This window comes from Phallusia mammillata, chromosome 2 (genome assembly GCF_965637545.1).
Source record: "Phallusia mammillata chromosome 2, kaPhaMamm4.hap1.1, whole genome shotgun sequence".
In the NCBI taxonomy this organism is placed as follows: Eukaryota; Metazoa; Chordata; class Ascidiacea; order Phlebobranchia; family Ascidiidae; genus Phallusia; species Phallusia mammillata.
This window is the reverse complement of record NC_137253.1, coordinates 16,060,628-16,076,667: the sequence shown is the minus strand read 5'-3', so window position 1 is coordinate 16,076,667 and position 16,040 is coordinate 16,060,628. Positions and strand designations below refer to the sequence as shown.

Here is a 16,040-nt window from a genome sequence, read left to right as displayed (position 1 = left end):
TTTACAATTTTACTTTACCCGGGCAAGAATTAAGCACAACAAACACTGATACGTCCTAAAATGTGACAATCAAGTCAGTCGGGTGTTACCTGGAATTGTTTTGTTGTAGTGATTGAAACTTGCATTGGTCTCCAGTGGTTGTTCATATGTTCACTGATTGACCACAAAAGCGATGGATAACCGTTCTCCTCCATGTAATACACGTTCAAAGTTCCTAAGTAATGCAATAAAACACCGTTTTACCATCATGCCTAATTAAAAGCCATAACTCTAAAAATTACCGATTCCATCCATGTAGCTGTGATAGTAGAATGTCATGCAGTGTCCATCAGTAGCAGGATACATCTTCGACATAAGTCGAGCTCTTTGTCCAGTGGGCATTCCAGCAGGCATGTACATGTAGTGGCCGTATGAGGTCCCGTATGTGTGATCGTAACTAAGGCCTTCAAACATGTAACATGTCCGTTGGCGGACAATAAACAATATTTCGGGGAATAACGAAATTTGCTGTCAGGTGATTAGACTAACCGATCTTGTTTGTACTCCGACGATAAAGCATCCACGCTTTAACTTGCGATGTATTACCACTCTTACCTGATGCGTCTCCTTCAATTGTTCCACTGCCTCTAATCCAATCAAAGTCATCCTCGAAATCTTGAATAAAACCGCAAATTCCACCTACCCCGTTCTCAAATCCACAATCGGGTGTTGCCGGGCACTCGCGGAAATCAAACTACAGAACATAGTAACAACATTGTACGAAATTCAATGCGAATTCCAATAACATACGCTCTATACCTTAACATCGTCAATGGCAATATCTCCAGCCCAAGCTACCCCGACCGTCGCTTCAATGACGATTTGTAATGTCAGTTGTTCTGTGATGTGAACCTAAAGCAAAAGGGTTTGTGTGAACGCGTTCAAATAGCGATGCAAGTGCCATAAAACTAACAAAACTGATTTTGAAAACGACAGAACAAACTCGCAAACCAATTTAAAACCAAATGAAATTCTACATCAACTCAATACTATTCACTTGACCTGTTCACAATTTACCAAAAAAAGATTACACATAAAATGACAATGACAGGTGAAAAAAGATAATATTAAGCAATTTATAGAAACATTACTTCTACCTGACCATATCTCCACTGGGGTCCATGGGTCCCATTCCGGCTCCATACCAATTCTTGTCTTGCTCCCCCTCCGCTCATCCAATAAATATTCAAACTTCCGATATCACGCCCGTACATGTAATACCAAAATTCGACACAAAGACCGCTGGAATCTATGAAAAACGAAAAACACATATACTATTGTGCAGATCGCATCGCATGCGTAGGATTAAACAAAATACAAGGATATGGGTTTTAGATGTGTTAACACAAACTTTTTCACATAGTTTCATAAATGTTACAGCATTTACAGTTCAAAGAAATATTTTGTTTTGGTTTACTGTAAAATAAGTCAAAGGGCACTTTCGGCGAGAAACAAGCAAAAAATATATTTTTACTGAGTGTTTGTTCACTGCTGATCAGCCTGGCATTGTCCCCGTCCTTCCCTGATGAAGCTTCAATGTAAGCGTAATAACCAGTTGTACTTCCTGTCGTGTGATCAACACTCGGCCCAGTTGATCGCGATTCAGTTGATCCTTGTGTTCTCAACCATTCTAGCGGATCATCGGGTGGTCGAACGTAGTAACAGAAACTAAAATCACGAAGAGATGTTCTGCTAGTTTAAAGAAATAAACGTGAATTTCATTTTTTTTCTTTTTTTTGCAAAAAGGTAATTACACAGGTGTTTGTCGTAACTGCACGGATGCAAAGAGTTTATATCCGATTTTTTTGTGACCAACCAGTGTTTTATTCTGTTGGTAATAAACCAAAGTGGTAAATTAATGCAGATATGTCGCCAGCAAACGAACCCATTTTCGAAATCACAGTCGCCTTTGGTTGGTTTATGGTCAGGATGAGTAAGTGGTGGTGCAGTTGTGGTTGGTGGTCCACTGGTCGGGCAACCATTCACATATATTTCCACGTCGTCTACAGCTATATGACCAGATCCAGCAGTACCTATTATCGCTGTGAAAAGTGATGGCGTAGTTTACATCTGCTTTCAAGTAATGTATTTGTATATTTTGTCGAACAACATATTTAGCTAGGTTACCTTCGAAGATCACCCAGAAATTTTCTGACTGTGACACAACAAGTTGTTGTTGTTTCCAAACATTTCCTTGCGAACCCGATAAGCTCCACACACTGGCGGTTGGCGACTGGTCGTTGGAGGTAGCGATGTAAATGTTAAGAGTTCCTACAGTTGACCCGTACATGTGGTACCAGAATATAATGCATCTATGAATTGACAGAAATTCGTTAGCACACTGAACCGGAAATATTTTTTTTGCAGAAAAACTTTTGTCATGTATCTGCGTAATCTGTGTTAAAAAAAACAGACAAGCAAATTAGCACATTGATTTAAGTATAGTTATAGAAACCAAAACAAAAGTTTCAGCAACCTGTCAGCAGTGTCTGTTACTTCAAAACTGTCTGAAAATAGACGAGCTTGAGAACCGGTCGATCCAGACGCCATGCTTACAAACACAGAATATCCTTCCGATGTTCCTGTACAATACAATATTTCTAACTTTGACATTTCTATTGTCAACATTATTAAACAACATTACTTTTTTTACACTAAGCTTTCTTTATTCAGATGTAAAATAATGACGATAGTTAAACAATGACATGAACTGAATAGTTTATAGTACAGAGCAATCTCACTCAATACATTTGGTAAGCACAATCCACCATAAACAAAGTTTTACCTTGTGTGTGGTCAAACGGTGGACCGACGTTTCCATTTGAACTGGACCCTTTATCACGAACCCAATCCAAGTTGTCTAAGCTCCCAGAAGGTGAGTTAAAGTATCCGCACATCCCAGCTTCGAAGTCACAGTGACCAGGCAGTGGACAGTGTGTTTCAAGTAGTGAAACGTCGTCAATCGCCAAATCGCCGTATGCACTGTCTGCACAACAAAAGCACAGAATCTCAAAAAAATTTAAACAGCATAGTTTTGGAAATAAAAACATAGCAAAGAGTTTTAGGGCCTTTTTCAGACTATCAGAATGTATTTAGTTTTAATATTAAATCTGTAGGAAAATTATAAACCAAACAAAAAGGCACAAACCACACCAAACCTAGTATTTCCGCTTCAAACACCGCTTTCCATGGCAATGAACTTGGCATCATCTCAGCATATCCGTATCGCCAATAATCGCCCTGATCAGACGATCTGGAAAATCTTACAACCTCCTCGTAGTTTCGGGTACCATTACCAATGCTTTGAATCACTCGGAATGCAGCTGGCTCGTAATACAGATGATACCAGAAAGTCAAACAGTTTGCTCCTACAAACAATAAATCAGAATCATCATGCAAAACATTTAAACAATGTCCATAAGATTTACCAGCATTAGTTTTGACGGGTATTATGTCAACTCGTAAGTTCGAATTAAAAAAAATATATTTTCCAGTTATCCAAAGAATTTCTGAACAAAACGCCAAAAAACAAACGGCAAGATTTTATCCTAAGTAGTTTGTTCGACCTACGTTTAAAACTGCATACACAATGATGGAGAACCATCACTTTATTCATAGTAACTAACCCAGGCACTCTCCCCAATAGCCTTGGTAGACATCAGTCGTGGAACACCATGGTACATCATGGTCGATCATTGTACAAGCGTGGTAAGTTTGTCCACCATACGAGAATGGGAAAACACATTTCTGACCATTTCCTGTACCCCCTGTGGTGAATATGATGGTGCTTCCTTGTTCGTCACAATTCAGGTACTGACCACTAAATATGGGGGTTGTGGAACACCAAGGAAAGTCGTGTCCGTCCGTTGTGCATTCGTAGTATGTCTTTCCCTGTGGTAGATTGATTTAAAGTACTTTAAATACTAAAAATAAAAGTAAGAACATTTTACCGCAAATTCAAATGGGAAGGAGCAGGACACAGGTTCACCGGATAAATATGTCTCCGACAAGAGTCTAGCCTTTTTACCAGCAGGAGCATCGTTGTGATTTGCGGACACAAAGTATCCGTTCTGGTTTGTTGTGTGGTCGTTTGTTGGTCCTGTTCCGGCCGATGTGCTGCCTGCAAAGGAGCGAATGATATCATAAAACCAAACAAGATTGTCAAGGACGTATTAAACAACGGCTTTAGTGTTCGTCATCGACCTAACTTCGTTTTTACTCGTTACTTTATTATTTTTTTCATTACATCTAATTCTGTATTTCGACCATAATTTCATTTTTGAGTTTATCAAAAAATAGTTTAGCCCAATCATTAACAAACGTTTTTTTTCTTATGCGTAGTTACCTGAGTTGAGTCGTTTCCACAAAAAGTCGGAATTCCAGTCGTTGGCCCAATTACAAAAATCTTGTTCAAAATCGCATGCGCCTCTTCGTTCTGGGCAATAACCGTCTCTAAAATACACATCATCAATCGACACGTCACCGTCCCAACTTGAGCCGCGGACAGCGTTGAATGATAACTGAAAACCGGCAGCAGGACTGGATACATAGAGATGAACAGGTAACCAACTATCCATAGCTCCATCGGTTTGACTCCAAAGCTACACACAAAAATGTTTGACGGAATAGATAGCAAAACAAGATTTTCACGAAACATACAATAAAATGAAAACTTAATCCAAACATCCATAATGTGGCTGAGAAATGGCAGCGCACAATAATTTTAAGATACTTGTTTGGCAAAAGAATTTCACTAGTTTATGTTAGCTCTTCAACCGCCGTTTTCTTACAACAGTTGTATGTACTTAATATTGAATAATAACAAAGAAAGTCACAACGATTATTTACCTCCACGTCTCCATGTGTTTGTGACATTAGCACTGCGCTGAAATCGCCGATATCTGGTCCGAACAAGTGATAATGGAAAGTCCAACACACACCATCCGCAGCAGTTGGAGGATAGAATCTGCTCGTCATCAACCGTGATGTGTCAGAATTTGCCACTTTTGTCATGTCAGCGTGCATGTAAAATCCTGAAACAAAGTTTGAGCAAAATTTCAAATGCATTCGACAAAAAAGGAAGTTGACAAACTTGTGGTCGACCAGGTTACCTGCTTCGGCGACTTGAGTGACAATAGCTGGACCACTGAATCGAGGTTGATATGCACAGGCAAACCACGCTGGCAAATTGTTCGTATTTCTCACTTTTTGGGTCAACAAGACAAAAGCATCTCGCTGTTCTGTAAACCAAATGATTTGCTTTGAGTAAAGACTTGCAGGCGTTAAGGCAGTTTATAGTACACTCTCGAAGAATCTGCAGTTTAGAATCGTAAGTGACGGTTTAGGGCGAAACTTTTTGATATTTTAGTAGTTCAGAAAACAAATGCAATCCAATATTAATCAATAAAAAATAGTCAAAATCGTAGCAAAGATCTGTTTTGGGTTGCAAAGTTGAATAATTTAACCTAGTTTGACGGGACAGTCTCCACTTCCCGCTCCCAAAGTTTCCATAAAAGCCACATCATCATCGTCGAAATTTACGCCGTTCGAAGAATCTTTAACTGTCATTGCGATAATTGACTCAAACTCAACTTGTTCGTCCAAATATTTGATCATCGCTTTCACCTGAAAGTAAACACTTTTCGGTTTACGAATTTGAAAAGGTTCGATTAACCCAATACACCTGCTTTAAATAAACCATATTAAATAAACCAATAAACCATAAAACCAATACGAAATACCGACAAAACAGTTTATTAAATGTTCGATAGAAGAAAGAAGTGAATGCAAAATGCTTTACATTTTGCATCGCATTGCTTTGACACACTTACTTCGTCTTTGCTTAGGTAAGTGTCGTAGCGGACGGCAGTAACGCTTTGCGTAACAATGTTGATGACGAGTATGTTGTGACCCCTTCGAAATGGGTCAAAGTAAGAAACCCCGTTTACTTCCATGATGCAGTAGTTGCCATCATCATATCCAGCAGATTCCAATTGCATATGGTAAACACCTTAAAAAATGTCTAATCAACCGCGGAGTTAATGTTTTCGATTTTCCGGTGTTTTTATTTGCTTGTTATGTTGTGTTCTAGAAATCGGCAAACTTTTTAACGCTGCGCGCCTACATGTAAAATGTGACCTGGCGTGCAAAAATTGTCTAAATTTTATCTACTACGGCCATTAATTACAAATTTTACCTACTTTAGGGGCTGGTCGAGTAAATGATGGCTACAGGGTACAATACAACAATTGACACCTAAAAGTATGCTATATTCTATAAAAGTTTTAACTAATTTCGGAAATAGTTTGAAAATTTCACCCATTTCAGAGAGTAGTGGGTAGGGGCTCTACGCCAAAACTAATAAAATTTCAAACCACAGTAACCCGAATTACAGTTCTGTAACGTTTTTAACCACTAGAAGGTGTTTTAAGCATTAATTGTTAATTTACCATTAGGCTGTTAAGACCCCCTTGCCCTCTGTAAAAATAACCACCATATAATGCAACAACATTAGTTCGTTGCCGTTTAAAGACTATTACACCACAGAATATTTGGTATCATAAAAACATTTTACTCTTTAGAGGCTAACGAGGTAACCGCTGGAGGTATACAAGAAGATGTACATGACCATCTCTACTATGTGCACATGACCATCTTAAGATTACATGCCAAAAGTGCAAGGACAAATCCACTGGATAAAAAGAAAAAAAACACGGAGTAATGTGTCCACTTCAGGGTAGGAGAACCATAATTGCCGCATAATTAGCTACAGTCGATGCCATTACTACCTTGTACACCAGTTGTGTGATCGATGAGGGGTCCTAACCCGAGGTTGATACCATCTGCAGCAGTTCCATGCTGTCGTGTCCAAATACCGAATTCATCGACCCAATCACACGTGTTTGTTTCGAATGTGCAGTTGTCAGGAGTAATGCTGAACTCGGGCGGCGCAACCGTGGTTGGTGGGGAAGCTGTCGTCAGTACGTCACCTATATGATAACAATATTTCAAATCTGTAATCTACGATGTCTTGTGTTAAACATTGCCACATCGCCACACCATTTCGCTGTAGTGCTTACATTATTTCCGGCATGTATCGATATTTTAGATGCACTACTAATGCATGGTTTGTTGTGCAAACGTCCTGGTCTGCTACTTTTATCTGTATTCTTAAGGTGACAAATTCGAATTCTGTGTTACCAACTCCATTTTTTTGATTTGCTTATATACAATTATGTACTGCATTACTAACCGTTATATGCAAACCGTTTCGAAAGTTTGTTTTTCTTTCATACCTTTACAGTTTGATCCTTCATCGATAAAGATGTCGTCAATAGCTATGTCGGATGCATCTACTACTGTACTCTTCACGACTTCAAACACAATACGGAAGGGGAATGGCATTGCTACATCCACCTTATCACCATTCCATACGTCACCCTGGTCACCTTCCTTGCCTTTAAAATAAACGTTAACAAAGATTTAGTACAAATTCAGCCTCTTTTCGTAAACGTGTAAATATGTTTGTGACTATTTTCTAAAGCAGCTTGCAACAAATCTAAAAAGGTTTTTTATTTAGGAACAAAAGCAGCCCTAAATTTGTTTTTATGGAAACCATCGCTAGTATCGGCAAACGTCAGTTTTGGACGTCGAAAAGCAAAAACGGAAAGAATGTCTTGACAACTTACTCCAAACAAGCGTCATTCCGTAGTCTGACCAAACGTAAATGTTAAGTTCTCCCGTCGAAGCTCCTAGCATGTGATAATAGAAACGAACGCAGTTACCCGGGGTTGATGCGAATCTAAACGTCAGGAACAACAGTTAAACAATGTAATAATGTAGATTGTGCGAAACTTTGGTTGTTGTCATTTGTTACTAGTGGTTGACGTTTTAGTACCTTATCACATTGGGGAATTCAAGCCCACCAGTTGAAAAAAATACTGAAGACATGCTCGGGGGATGTGCACATCAAAATGAATCATATGCACATGCTATAAACTACTGCCTTCAGCACATTAACAACACTATACTTTTAGTAAGGATCGACCTTGATCATCAACTATGACACTATTCACAACTGGAATCAACCATGGGATGTTTATGCTGGTCGATCATGTAATTGTAAAGCATTAAGCGCAGTACATCGCGCTTGCAAAAGATGTGAGACCAATAGTCTTAGTCTAAGAGACCAGTAAGTATTTCTATTCTAATTTTGGCTATGAGATAACAAAGAAAAAAAATATAGCTAGCGGTGGAAGTCAATTTTTTCAATAAAGCTCACAGGCTTGATGACCTGCCAACACTTCAAGCATACATTTGTGGATACTGTACATGCTGCGTATCAACAACGTTTTGGGATTTCTTACTACGTCACATTTTTTTCAAGTTAGTGATCTTTGACTTACAGTTCTGATGTCAACCAAGCTTTCTCCCCTCCGAGGTTGACAGATGTGGATTCAACATACATGTAATGACCTTTGTCTGTGCCGGTTGTGTGATCGACATCTGGCCCTGTGTACGCACTAGGTGTCGCCCCACTGTTCCAGATCCAGTCAAAATCGTCGCCTTTACAAATAGTGAAAATAACGTAAATCAGTGAAAAATAAATAAAATTTAAGCTTTTTTGACCTCGCTGTAGATTGTTATGTGCACGAGCTTTGTCATTTAGACCAGGGGTCACCAAACTACGGCCCGCGGGCCGGATCCGATCTACAGTCATTTCGTCCGGCCCGCGACCACATTTTTTAGGTTGCCAAATTGTATTAATAACTTTGTAACATTAAAATTTAATCTACTCCTTACAATTTTTTTCTGTGGGGATATTCAGAATTGATGTTACCGAGTTTCATAGGATTATAACGCCAGGATTGATCCAAAGCCAGTTTGTTACGTCACAGACAAAACTACAAGTATTAATTGTGTGCAAATAAGTGCCTTCTTTTGTCACTTGTGGCGTAATATACAAGCATTGCTCGTAAGATGAGACTAATTATACAGTTTAACAGTCGCAGTCGCATGACTACTTTTTGAATGGGATTGTAGAAAGACCATATCTTGGCGCACCTAAAAACGCCTCGCGGGCTAAGTTTGGAAAGACGGCGCTAGGGCATGTAAACTATGCGGCCCGCGCGAATCATTATTAGCACTCATCCGGCCCGCAGTGAAAAAAGTTTGGTGACCCCTGATTTAGACGGACAAAAAACATAACATTCAATACATTTTGTTGCGCATTTTTCGTTTTGACAATGTAGTCAATTTACGATTATAAACACAAGTGTATGCAACAATTTAGCTTTTGTTTTTATAAATTTGTCTTAGTATGTATTGAAAAGTTGGGTTTGACTTGCAATTAGACTTAAAAATCCGGTATATCGTTTTGTTTCGTTATACCTTCATCTCGACTGTTGTGCCAGCCACACATATCTTCTTCGAATGTGCAATGTCCTTTTGGTGGACACACACCAGTGTTAATTTTGATATCATCCAGTGAAATAGAGTAAGGCTCTCCAGCCGCACTCTGGACGCTTTCAAAAATAATCGAGTAGGGTTTTTCTCCAGAAGCAGTGACGCGAGCAAACTCCCATCTGTCGCCCTGAAAACATGAATATAAAATCCTACCATTTGCCAGCGCACGAAAAAATGATTTTTTTTGTTGGATGTCAACAATTTTGTCAACAAAAATAAGACGTCAACAATTTATCGACAAAAACTCTGAAAATAGTCAGGGCTCAGTCAACGTCATAATGTATACTGGCTAAATGAAGCGATTGAAGATTATATTAAAAACGATTTCAAAGAAATTTTCAGTCATGATCGAAGACCCTGTAAAAATGATATTTCCAACCTGATTTCCTTTTTTACTCATCAGGCGTATTTGTTGATAGGAATCATCAAATTTCATGTAAACATTCAGCGTTCCTGGTTCGTGTTCATCTTCACCATACATGTGATACCAGAACTGCACACAATCGCCTCCTGATGCTGGTAGCACGTGGGTGATTAAACGCGCGGTAGCACCTTAAAGAAAAACCACCATTTTTTCAATAGATTTTCAAATGAGAAGCCCGATAAGGACTGAAAGTTTTGACGCATGGCGTTTAGGGCTGTTAGGCATTAGGATAAGTACAGCTTTAACTAATTTATTTAAAAACAAATACTGACACAGAGTGTGAAGTCAGGACCGAATTAAGTCCGTGTTTTTTCTAAGCCACACGGCCGGAAAAGTCTATGTCACAAATATTTTAAATGATCGTATCACGTTATGTCTTTACCCAACAATAAACACCATACCGGGTTCAGGGTGGGCGTAAGCGTCGTTGAACAAATACGATCCGGAACCAGAACCGGTCGTGTGGTCAATCTTTGGTCTAAAATCGCCTGCATTTCCAGCAGTCAATACACCCCATGAGTAATCTCCAGTTGGGTCATTTTCCCACATACATTTCGTGTTGCCCTCAAACGAACATTCGTTTTCTGGTTCAACACAATCACCTAAAATAAAATAAAATGCTTCAGAGGGTTCTCAAAAAAAAAAACAGCCCTACAAGACTGTTTGTTCGGACAGTGGTATAGCACAGCTGGTTCTTTGACTGCTATATTGTATTCTGTTCATCAATTAATTTATTTTACTGCAGTATTTTTATTGCAGTGAATGTCTGGGATAAAATACACAATTTTGCGTTTAATTTTTTTTTGTTTTTTTTTTTGTTTCACTGTGACAAAAATTTCTAGTTTCTGGTACACTTTACTTTACAGCTATATTGACGTATCTAGAGCTAAATGGTGAAGTAGAAAGACGTCTTTACCATCAATCAATTTGATATCATCAATAGCAATGTCGCCGTCGTATCCGTGTCTTGATGCTTCAAATTTAAGTTGCCACGTGTACGATGTTGACCATTGATGTATTTGACCAAATTCCCATCTAAATAATAATGGGCATAAACTTGACTGTAATTATGTCAAGTGAAGAAAGTTCGTGGGTTAAAATGAGCAAGCACGTTCTTGAGATGGATGTAGAATTATTTTTCGTAAAAGGAAAACTAAAAGTTGAAATGTTTAAAGCGCATATTCAATCAATAAATAAAAACGATTTTACCTATTTCCTTGCATTCCCGTCCGGGCCCAAATAACTTTCCAATCTCCCTCATTTCCTTGTTTCCCGTGTTTAATGATGTAAACTCTTAACGTTCCAATGCTTGGACCAAACATGTGATACCTACAAAACGCAACCCCGAAATTAACACAGATTTACGTTATACAAGAACAGGATATTCTATTTAGAATCGTATTATTCAACTTTGAGGTAAAACGTGGAAACATTGAAAGATAAAAATATATATTTTTGAACTACTATTAATGTAAAAATATTTCCAGGTGATGTAAATAACATGTCCGAATTACCAGAAAGTTATGCATTTTCCTTGTCCGGGCATAGCAGTTTGATTCATTGTTATGAGTGTTGCCCGTGCATCTTCTTCTAGACGACTTTCAGCGTTGATAAACATGTACTGACCCTGCTGACCTTCACCTACAGTGAAACAAAGTTTTAGGCAAACAATATACTAAATGCCTTTGATTCTTCTAAAAAGCTTTCATCAAAATCAATTAACAATTCCAACATAATTTTTTACCCAAATTTTTTTACAACCATTATAAAGTTTGAAACTAAACTTTACCTAATGTGTGATCGAATCTTGGACCAGTGTTAAGCACATCGTCGGTTCCGTATTTTCGTTTCCAATCAAAATCGTCATGTTGGTAGTTGAACCATCCACAAGAGCTTTCTTCAAAGTCGCAATCCAACTGAAACATCAAAAAATCTATCGCGTTATTAATCTCTTTTACACGAAAATGCAAATTACCCCGCTGTACAAAGGTGTACCTGATCATAGAAAGGTGGAATATCCCCTGGGTGGCAGTATTCAAAGCTGACGTCATCAACGGCTAAATCATTGCAGTCGAATCCCCTGAAACACGGCATTCCCACAATTTTGACATGAAAACCAGCGTCACGGTCACCTGCAAGTGTTCAGTGCATTAATTCAGTGTATAAAAAACACAGACTCCGTTAACAGATTAAAAAAAGAAAAAATAAGCACATTATCCAGGTACAAAAAACGATACAAAAAACTAGCTCACCGATCGGGGCAATGCCCTGTAACCATTGATTGGGTTGATTTGATATCCTGATCCACGATATTTGAAAGTCACGTTGTGCGTCTGGGTGAAAATTGCCAACCTGAATTTATACAAACAAAAATGGATTAAAATTCATTCTAAAAAGTCGAATTGAGATCATGTAATCATATGTATACTGTGGAGGCGTAAGGCAGTAAGCGCCCAATGTATACAATACCTGAATCATTGTTATGCCTGAGTGATCGGTTCCGCCTTGGTAGTACATGAATTTCATGGTACAACCTAATCCTGTTTCCCCGTAAGGTGGGCTCATCAGTTCAGCTTGTGCAAGGAACGTACTTTGGGTTTCGTCAGCATGCATGAATCTGAGTAAAGCGTACGCATCAACAGAATGGAAAAAAGTTTTTAAAACAAGTATTGTGATATTTGCACTTTCATTCTTTATTACAATATCATTATAGTCAACAAAAATAGTTTACAGCCTATACTAATCTTCGTAATAAGATGAACAAAACAACTAATTTAACAGTTCAAGTGTGCAGAAAAATTATCACTAGATCACTTACATTTGTAAATATGGACTAAAAGTAAAACTTACTGTCCATTTGGATTGAGACTTCCATCCGTTTGTGGTCCATTCGGGTCTGTCACAATGGTAACATTCTCCCGGTTCCACTTGAAATGCCCCGAACTTATATCTGTCCATCCACAGTTCGAAGTTTCGAAATCACAATTTCCACAATCACTTTCGTCGGAACCATCAACACAATCTTCTATGAAGTCACAACTTGAAACAAAATAGGAGAATTTTTTGCAAAGGTCATCAGATAATAATTGGAAAGTGACTTTCTAATGTAGTTCCATTTATATATTCTATATCTTATTTACCAATTTACCATACACATCATTTGATCTAGACATATGATTGTTTTGCGAGCAAAAACGAATGGGTCCCCACACGCGCGTTTGTGCGGATTTACGGTAAACAAATGTTCCGGTTATTTTTAGATTCTTAAGAAAAAACTTTTAGAAAGCATGAACCCAACTTTAAAAGTTTAGTCCGTATTCTTTTTGCATCATTTTTTTCATACAATTACAAAAAAACAGGAAAAATACCTTCAATTTAATGTCGTGCTTTGACCTTAACATAATGATATCTATTGACATTGCGACGAAATTATTTATCACACTTAACGATAACGCCTCATGTCAAATATGCTTTCTTTTTGAAAATACGTTTTACTTACATTCACGTTATTAAATGTGACAGTTATGTTTACTTCTGTACCACATATAGTTTTTAACCTAATTGTTTTAATGGCTTGTTTTGTTTTACTGCCTGTTTTCCACAACAATTTAAAACAACAGCGCTATCAGGGCTGAGACTTATTTTTTTGACAGTGTCTGTTTCCATCACAAAAACAAAGGATCTCAAAATGTTTACAACATGTCAGAAAAAATGTGGACCAATCTTAAGGACTTACAAGCTAGTGTTTGGAACACAACTTCTATCAGCACACACAAACTGATCTCCAGCACACGGACTTGGTGTAGTTGGGGGTGTCGTCCCAGCGGGCAGTGACTGGTCACTTGCCACCACGCACTCGTCACGGAATACTAGATCATCGATTGTGATATCACCATACACCTGACCGCCGACCACTGCTTCGATAACTAGCTGCCAGGGTCGGTCAAATCGTCCGTTCAGGTCAATTCCAAATCTGCAAAAAAATAACAGAAACTTCAACATGAATTTGTATGTAATTTTTCCCTCCTAAAAGATCATAAAGTGATATTTTTACACTTATATATTTGTGTTAATATACTTTACTTTAATGCAGTGTTACTAGTACTACCCTGTATAAAGGAGTTATTGCAAGTAGGAATAAATTTTTAAATTGGATGCAATGTATATGAAAACAATTATTGTTAAAGATCCTGTTTGAGTGAATGAACCTATTTAAATCCCATGACAAGAGTTTTTCGAGACAAACGACTGTTGGAGCTCAGTATGGTTTTGACAAAAGTTTACTAGTCTTCTGATCTTTTCTGGGAGTTCTATGGCTAAAGTCCAATGGAAGTTACACAGAGAGCCACAAACACCACAAAAAACTATAATTTTGCTAACGATCAATAAATCGGGTTGCCAAGTATACTATATAAATAGTTACTGCGGGCGAAAAAATAATGCAGAAGTTTGTTTTAAAAAATACCGGGTGTACATTCTTTTACCGATGCAGTTAATAAATTAAAGTGGAAATTTTGCTTTTTCAGTGGTAAGTCCATACGTACCTGGAAAAATATTCATTGGCTTCGTTTGATCTCTGCCACAGAGGATAAAGTGGACCTCTGTCTTCAGTTCGGTAATGCACAAAGAGGCCGCCTCCCTCGTTTTGAGTGGTTAAATGAGCATAAAAGTAAAAGTTGCAGCGAGACGAATCAGTTGTCGGTTCAAACACCGGACTTGAAAGCCAAGCTCGTTCACCTTCATCAAACCACAAGGGCAAAATTTGAAATTGAGAAAAATCACGTACAATTAACTGTTTAACATACAAAACAAATTCCATCAGTTAGAAAATCAATCAGCCAAAAATTATTTTTAACCAGTTGGATACAAACCTATTTTTTAATCTTGATTTTTGTCGATTTGTTTAATTTTATATGCACCCAATGGCTAGAACACGATTTAGGCTTTTATTTTGAGAGGATTTTTAATCTAAACGGATTCCATATACCTTTAAAGTTGGGCCGTTTGGTGGACACGGTAAGGTAGTGGCCAGCATCTGTGTTAGTTGTGTGGTCACGTGATGGCATAGTTTCACCGGTAATGAGATTGTTGGTGACGTCGGCACGTTGCAACACCCAGTCGATGTCGTCCACAAACTTGGTGTATGAATAAAATTCATTATGTTTCTGGTCACAAATATGAACCTAAACTTTTGGCAAAAAACATACCCGTTCGTTGGTAAACATACAAATATCATTCTCTTCAAAACTGCATCTTGTAAATTTGTCGCAATTATTTTCTTCGCTGCCGTCGCCACAGTCGTCGGTAAAGTCGCATTCCTACATTTTTTTAATTTTGATTTTTTTTAACAGAATTTTTTTAATTAACAAGATGTGTCTGTTTCCAAACAATAGAACATGACATATAGGCTGATATCTCCATGTACCCACCTTCCAATCAGGTACACAGTTTCCTCGGTCGCATCGCAAATAGTAAGTATCGCATACTGATGGTGTTGTCTGGTCCAATCCGCAGTTGACAAACGATATATCGTCGACAGCTATGCTACCTTCTACTTCAAAATTCCTGCAATCACAAAATATTATTTCGTTGAGCATGTAAGGGTTTATTTACAGATTATAAATAAAACATTTTTGTGGGGTTTAAACCAAGGACTCTCACAATTACTAAACCTGAAACCCAAGGTGTTTAAGAATATTAAATTTATGCCAATACAGGTGTGGGCTACTTTTCCATAAATTCCATAGTCAGATTAGTTGAGTGGCGTGGCTTTAAGGATCCGGAAAACTTTCACACAAAAAGGTCGTAAAAATTGTAAGGTCGAATTTCGAGTTTACCAATCAGCACTAAATGTTTTTTGTACCTTGTGGCATAAAAGAGAATTTCAAAGTCTCCCTCTATTCGACCGAGTCGCACAGATTGATAATTCCATCCTTGCCCAAAGTCCTGCTCCTGTAACTTCCATAGCCCTGTTTCCCGGTGATTTCGTCGCATGTACACAGCAAGCTCAGCAACTTCGTGGTTCGCATATTGAGTTGCTCCTCGTGTCTCAGGGTCAATTACGATCCGTTCATTGTTTGCTGGTGACCAGATTGATGCTGAACCTGAATTG

General features: G+C 38.2%; 1 protein-coding gene across 1 annotated transcript in view; it reads right to left on the bottom strand.

Annotated features, from left to right (window-relative positions):
* LOC145214298 (MAM and LDL-receptor class A domain-containing protein 1-like) overlaps nucleotides 1-16,040 on the bottom strand; it is a 57,498-nt gene that overhangs the window by 28,689 nt on the left and 12,769 nt on the right. The window contains exons 26-64 of the mRNA XM_080082800.1: nucleotides 15,792-16,032; nucleotides 15,358-15,493; nucleotides 15,136-15,246; nucleotides 14,916-15,063; nucleotides 14,473-14,665; nucleotides 13,665-13,901; nucleotides 12,779-12,967; nucleotides 12,398-12,545; nucleotides 12,181-12,280; nucleotides 11,924-12,060; nucleotides 11,718-11,844; nucleotides 11,443-11,569; nucleotides 11,138-11,257; nucleotides 10,845-10,963; nucleotides 10,330-10,530; nucleotides 9,884-10,056; nucleotides 9,430-9,631; nucleotides 8,445-8,604; nucleotides 7,728-7,840; nucleotides 7,335-7,496; nucleotides 6,828-7,028; nucleotides 5,871-6,049; nucleotides 5,505-5,664; nucleotides 5,151-5,279; nucleotides 4,888-5,072; nucleotides 4,385-4,640; nucleotides 3,990-4,159; nucleotides 3,666-3,930; nucleotides 3,198-3,407; nucleotides 2,825-3,025; nucleotides 2,516-2,621; nucleotides 2,167-2,351; nucleotides 1,925-2,081; nucleotides 1,514-1,707; nucleotides 1,137-1,288; nucleotides 799-891; nucleotides 595-733; nucleotides 282-443; nucleotides 90-214 (exon numbers count right to left, since the gene is read on the bottom strand). Of these exons, the coding sequence (XP_079938926.1) occupies nucleotides 90-214; nucleotides 282-443; nucleotides 595-733; nucleotides 799-891; nucleotides 1,137-1,288; nucleotides 1,514-1,707; nucleotides 1,925-2,081; nucleotides 2,167-2,351; nucleotides 2,516-2,621; nucleotides 2,825-3,025; nucleotides 3,198-3,407; nucleotides 3,666-3,930; nucleotides 3,990-4,159; nucleotides 4,385-4,640; nucleotides 4,888-5,072; nucleotides 5,151-5,279; nucleotides 5,505-5,664; nucleotides 5,871-6,049; nucleotides 6,828-7,028; nucleotides 7,335-7,496; nucleotides 7,728-7,840; nucleotides 8,445-8,604; nucleotides 9,430-9,631; nucleotides 9,884-10,056; nucleotides 10,330-10,530; nucleotides 10,845-10,963; nucleotides 11,138-11,257; nucleotides 11,443-11,569; nucleotides 11,718-11,844; nucleotides 11,924-12,060; nucleotides 12,181-12,280; nucleotides 12,398-12,545; nucleotides 12,779-12,967; nucleotides 13,665-13,901; nucleotides 14,473-14,665; nucleotides 14,916-15,063; nucleotides 15,136-15,246; nucleotides 15,358-15,493; nucleotides 15,792-16,032 (6,413 nt within the window). The remainder of the gene's footprint in view (nucleotides 1-89; nucleotides 215-281; nucleotides 444-594; nucleotides 734-798; nucleotides 892-1,136; nucleotides 1,289-1,513; nucleotides 1,708-1,924; nucleotides 2,082-2,166; nucleotides 2,352-2,515; nucleotides 2,622-2,824; nucleotides 3,026-3,197; nucleotides 3,408-3,665; nucleotides 3,931-3,989; nucleotides 4,160-4,384; nucleotides 4,641-4,887; nucleotides 5,073-5,150; nucleotides 5,280-5,504; nucleotides 5,665-5,870; nucleotides 6,050-6,827; nucleotides 7,029-7,334; nucleotides 7,497-7,727; nucleotides 7,841-8,444; nucleotides 8,605-9,429; nucleotides 9,632-9,883; nucleotides 10,057-10,329; nucleotides 10,531-10,844; nucleotides 10,964-11,137; nucleotides 11,258-11,442; nucleotides 11,570-11,717; nucleotides 11,845-11,923; nucleotides 12,061-12,180; nucleotides 12,281-12,397; nucleotides 12,546-12,778; nucleotides 12,968-13,664; nucleotides 13,902-14,472; nucleotides 14,666-14,915; nucleotides 15,064-15,135; nucleotides 15,247-15,357; nucleotides 15,494-15,791; nucleotides 16,033-16,040) is intronic.